This window comes from Rissa tridactyla, chromosome 22, assembly GCF_028500815.1.
Source record: "Rissa tridactyla isolate bRisTri1 chromosome 22, bRisTri1.patW.cur.20221130, whole genome shotgun sequence".
Lineage (NCBI taxonomy): Eukaryota > Metazoa > Chordata > Aves > Charadriiformes > Laridae > Rissa > Rissa tridactyla.
In genome coordinates, this window is record NC_071487.1 from 5,839,846 (window position 1) to 5,844,908 (window position 5,063).

A 5,063-nucleotide genomic window follows, 5' to 3' on the forward strand; every position below is an offset into this window, starting at 1 on the left:
CGGCCACGCCCCTGCCCCGCGCGGGGCACGACGGGAGCGCGCCCCGCCCTCCCGGTTCGAATCAATACAGGCGGGCGGCGGCGCGCGGCGCCATGGCAACGGCGGCGGCCATTTTGGAGCGCGGCCCCCGGCGGGGCCCGGCGCCCTCGCACAGCCCCGAGGGCCGCTCCTCCGCCCCGCCCCGCCCCGGGGGGCTCGCCCCGCTCCCGCACGGGGCCTCGGACCTCCCTGCTCATTAAAATCATGTGTGTTGATTAAGACGGACGGAGCACCGGGCCCCGTCCCGGCGGGCGGGGCAGCCCGCGGGGCAGCCCCGCAGCCGTTCCCCGTGAGGCGCGGGCCGGGCCGCGGACAGCCCGGTGTGCCGGGGGGGAGTGGGGTGGGGTGGGGGTTCAGCGGAGCCGGCCGGGGCGGGCCCGGTAATGGCGGCGGTGCCGCCCCGTCCCGCCCCCCCCGGTCCCGCTGTGACCCCGCGGCCGATCGCTTCCAGGGCGGCCCCGGCTCCCGATTTGAAAATGCAGGAGCGGCTGCTGGTGCTGCTGTGCGCGCTGGCGCGGCGGCGGCGGCGGCGGGCGGGCGGGCGGCGGGCCATGCCCGGGGCCGGGGCCGCGGCTGCGGCCGGTGCCGGGGCCTGGGACGGGCCGCAGCGGCGCGCCTGGCTCCGGCACTACTACAGCCAGCGGCAGAAACGGCTCATGACGGTGACCGGGGCGGGGGGGTGGGGAGGGAGGGGTGATGGCGGGGACGGGGAGGGCGCGGAGGACGCGACACGACAGGCGGGGACGGGGCGGAGGGGCACGGGGGACATGGGGCGACAGGCAGGAGACGGGGACACAAAGGATGGGGACATGGGGGCCACGCGGGACGCGAAGGAAAGGATGGGGATGTGGGGGACATGAAGGACGTGGAGGGCACACGGGTCATGGGGACACAAAGGGTGGGGACATACGGGACACGAAGGACACGGGGGAGCACACGGGACATGGGGGATGTGAAGGACATGGGGGGTACCCAAGTCACAGGGACACAGAAGATGGGGACGTGTGGCACGTGAAGAACATGGGGGGCCACAGAGGTCATGGGGACACAAAGGATGGGGACATGGGGGACATGCAGGACACAAAGGAAAGGATGGGGACATGGGGGACAAGAAGGACATGGGGGGGCACACGGGTCATGGGGACACAAAAATGGGGAACAGGGGGGATGTGCAGGACACAAGATGCAGGGACCTGTGGGACAAGAAGGACATGGGGGGCACACGGGTCATTGGGGACACAAAAAATGGGGAACGGGGTGGGGTGCAGGGATGGGAAGGAGCGGGGGCTCGGGAGGGGGCACAGGTCACATGGAGGACCTAAATTACAGGGACAAAAAGGATGGGGACACTAGGGACACGAAGGACATGGGGGACATATGGAACATGCAGTACATTGGGGGGATGTGCCGGACACAAGGTGCAGGGATGGGAAGGATGGGGTCATGGGGGAACGCAGAGGTCCCATGGGGAGCCCAGGTGACGGGGACATAAAGGATGGGGACATGTGAGACACGAAGGACGTGAGGAGACACATGGGGCATGGGGACACAAAAAATGGGGAACGGGGTGTTTGTGCAGGGATGGGAAGGATGGGGGTACGAGGGGACACAAGGTGGCGGACATGGGAGACACTTGGGACATGAAACACAGGGACAAGAAGGATTTGGGACACAAAGGACATGTGGGGGGGGACACAGAGGTGACAACAGATAGGGAATGTAGGGGGTATGTGGGACACAAAGGACAGGGGGCACATGAAGGACAGGGGACTTGGACACAGGATGTGAACCCAGGCACAAAGGAGAGGGGATGCAGAGGACGTGGGGACGTAAAGGAGGGGGTGACATCACCCCCTCTTTTCAGCTTAACGCCTCTTTTCAGCTGAAAGATGTTTTTTAGAATTTAATAACAGAAAATCAATTCACGGGGACATGAAGGAGGGGGGGGACATCAAAGGTGGGGGACACAAGGGATGGGGGATACAAAGGGCCTGGGGACATGTGGCAGCGAGGACAAGCTGGGGGGGGGGGGGCGAACACGGGGAACCCACTTCCCTGGGCAGTTGCCAAGAAAAGTGAAAAAAGCTCTTTTCAGCTTAAAGATGTTTTTTTGAATATAAAACAGTAAATCAATTCCCGTGGAGGGGCTGGGAGCGCAGGTGCTCGCACCCCCTTCCGAACCATGACTGAGCCCCCCGTTCACTTGGTTGGTTGCAGGAAAGCAAGTAATAATTGTTAAAAAAAATCAAACCGCAGAGTAAGCGGCCACCCCAAAAAGGGACTTTTCCAGAAGGCTCCTTGTCTGTGGCACCTGGGCGTCTCCCCCAGGGTGACAGCTATTGCCTGGCAGATTTGCCTGGGCGGGCTTTCCCAGGAACAGGAAAATCTGTTAGGCCGGTCGGGACCACCGTCCGTGTGGTACCAGGCGTCCTCCCTGCCCTGAGCAGGTCACTGGCGATGGATGGTCTCCAGAGGCGGGGATGTCCCAGGGAATCGCTTTGTGGGGGCCGGGGAAGCGCTGTCTCACATCCCTCTCGTCTCCCCACCATGCTGCAGCTCCTGATCGCTCGCCGGAGGAGAACCAGCTGCTACTTCTACCCCCGCGCCTGGCCCAGCGTCAGGGGCCCGGACTGGTGGGAGCGGGTGGTCCTGAAGGAGTTCGGGCCCCAGGACTGGCTGGAGAAGTTTCGGATGTCCAAGGAGACCTTTTTCTATGTCTGTAACCAGCTGCGGCCAGGGCTGGCTCCGCACAGCGCCCACTTCCACCCCACCCTGCCCCTGGAGAAGAGGGTGGCTGTGGCCCTGTGGCACTTGGCCACCAACGTGGAGTACCAGACTCTCAGCCCGCTCTTCGGCGTGGGGCCCTCCACAGTGCAAACGTGTGTCCGGGAGGTGAGCTATGCCGTCGTCTTGCTGCTGAAGCCCCTCTACCTCCGCCTGCCCAACGAGAAGGAGCTGGAGAACATGGTGCGCATCTTCCGCACCCGCTGGGGCTTCCCGCACTGCATCGGGGCCCTGGACAGCCTTCACATCCCCATCCACCCACCCCTGCGCCTCAGCGCCGACTACTGCAACGGCCAGGGCTGGCACTCCATCCTGACCCAGGCCACCGTGGACGGACTGGGCCAGTTCTGGGATGTCTCCACCGCTTTCCCAGGCAGCATGGAGAACAGTGCGGTCCTGGAGAGCTCCAGCCTGTGGGTGCTGGCCAAGGAGGGCCGGCTGTGCCCCAACCCTCCCAAGCACTTCATGGGGAAGGCGCAGAAGTACGTGCTGCTGGGCGACGCCACCTACCCCTTGCAAGACTGGATCCTCAAGCCCTACCAGGAGGACAAGAACCTCACCCAGCGGCAGCTGCGGTTCAACTACCGCCTGAAGCGGGCGCACAGCGTGATTGAGAACGCCTTCCTGCGCCTGAAGGCGCGCTGGCAGATCCTCCTGAAGTGCGACGACTGCAGCCTGGAGCTGCTGCCCACCCTCGTCCTCGCCTGCTGCATCCTGCACAACATCTGTGAAGCCCACGACAACCCCTTCAACGAGGAGTGGCTGGAGGGCACCGAGCCGACCGAGCTGCCCAAGCCCTGCCAGCCCGCACCCGCCGCCATGGAGGACGGCCGGGCTGAGCAAGTGCGCGAGCTGATGTGCCAGTACTTCGAGAGCTGCGGGGAGGGCTGACGGGGCCAGCGGGGTGCAGCAGCCCTGCGCATCCTCGCTCACAGACTTCCCACGGACTCCAGCAAACATTGGCCCAGCAGTTCTTGGCTGTTCGGAAAAGGACTGGACCTTCTCGCCTCTGCCGACAGCTGCCAGCTGCACCGGCTGGGAGGGGAAGGGGGGGTGGCTGCGTCGCGCTCATGCTGGTTTTGCCGAGGTGGTTTTGGGCAGTGGAATGCATTTTGTGCCCTTGCTCTCTTCCAGGATTTGAGCTGTCTGGTGGTGTGTTGTATGCTGCGCAAGTAAAGCGGGGATAGGGGCTGGGTGAGGGAGAGGGCTGCCTGGGGCTCCCTTTCCTGGGAGCACGGCTCTGGCCCAAGGCCCCTCCGTCAGGAGGCTTGAAATAAGAAAGCAAAACCCCTTTGAAGGTATGAAACTTGCTGCGTAAACACAGTTGGGAGGGGAAGGAAAGGGAAGGAAGAGGCAGAGCAGTGACTTGCCAGGGGTTGGCACCAGCCCAGAATGAAATTGCATCCACAAACTCCTGCTCTGCTGCTGCTCAGGCAGCACGTGCTGCCCTCGGGGGAGCGGGCTGATCCTCCGCCGCAGCCTGGCATCCCTCCTCGCTCCTCTTCAGAGGGGTTTGCTATGAGGGTCCATGTCTCGGACCGCGTGGTCCCTCCTCGTCCCACCGGCCGGTTCTTTCCGCCAGTGCCTCCAATCTCTGCTTCCGGCCCAGCTGCAGCATGAGCAGAAACATGCAGCTCTGCCCCCGTATCGTCTGGGAAATCAAGCAGCTGCCATTTATTCCCCCGCTGCCTGCCCGCTGCAGGCTGGAGCCCGGTGGCACGCCGCCCGGGCGCAGAGACACCTCCACCAGCGCTCCGTTGTAAAGGAGCCAGGTGGGAGGGACGGCACAGGCATGTCCCGCCATGTCACCCTTCCCACGGGCCAGGGTGTCCCGGCTGGAGCACTGGGGGTGGTTGGAGGAGCCCCCAGCGGGGATGATGGACGTGGCACCCCGGCTGCGTGTGTGCGGTACAGGTGTCGTGTGGGTGCGGTGTCCCCTGGCGTCCCCAAAGGCCCCTGGTGCTGTGGGGCCGTCCCTAGCGGGGCCATGCTCCCCGACCGCGAAGCTCCCACGGGAAGGGGCTCCCCGTGGCTTTGCGGGGCCTCAACCCGCGGGTCCCCGCCCCACTCCCGCCCGTGCCGGCCGTGAGGTGCGGGGCCCAGGAGCGGCCACGGGACACAGCCCCGCGACCCGGCCCGCGCCTGCGCGCCACCGCGCGTGCGCCGCCGCTGACCCCGCTCCACCGGCCGCTCCCACTCGGCGGGAGCGGAGGGGGGGAAAGACAGCAAGACTGCCCCCC

The 5,063-nt window shown here is 65.3% G+C and overlaps 1 protein-coding gene across 2 annotated transcripts; it reads left to right on the plus strand.

Moving 5' to 3' along the window:
- Positions 1 to 118: 118 nt before the first annotated feature.
- LOC128900603 (uncharacterized) lies at positions 119 to 4,815 on the plus strand. 2 transcript variants are annotated; one of them, XM_054181933.1, is made up of 2 exons: positions 119 to 245; positions 2,596 to 4,815. In XM_054181933.1, the coding sequence occupies exon 2, from the start codon at positions 2,731 to 2,733 to the stop codon at positions 3,712 to 3,714; it is 984 nt and encodes a 327-aa protein (XP_054037908.1). In that variant the 5' UTR covers positions 119 to 245; positions 2,596 to 2,730; the 3' UTR covers positions 3,715 to 4,815. The 2 variants fall into 2 exon arrangements, with proteins under 2 accessions (XP_054037908.1, XP_054037907.1); XM_054181932.1 differs by lacking the exon at positions 119 to 245 and adding an exon at positions 589 to 701.
- The last annotated feature ends 248 nt before the right edge of the window (positions 4,816 to 5,063 follow it).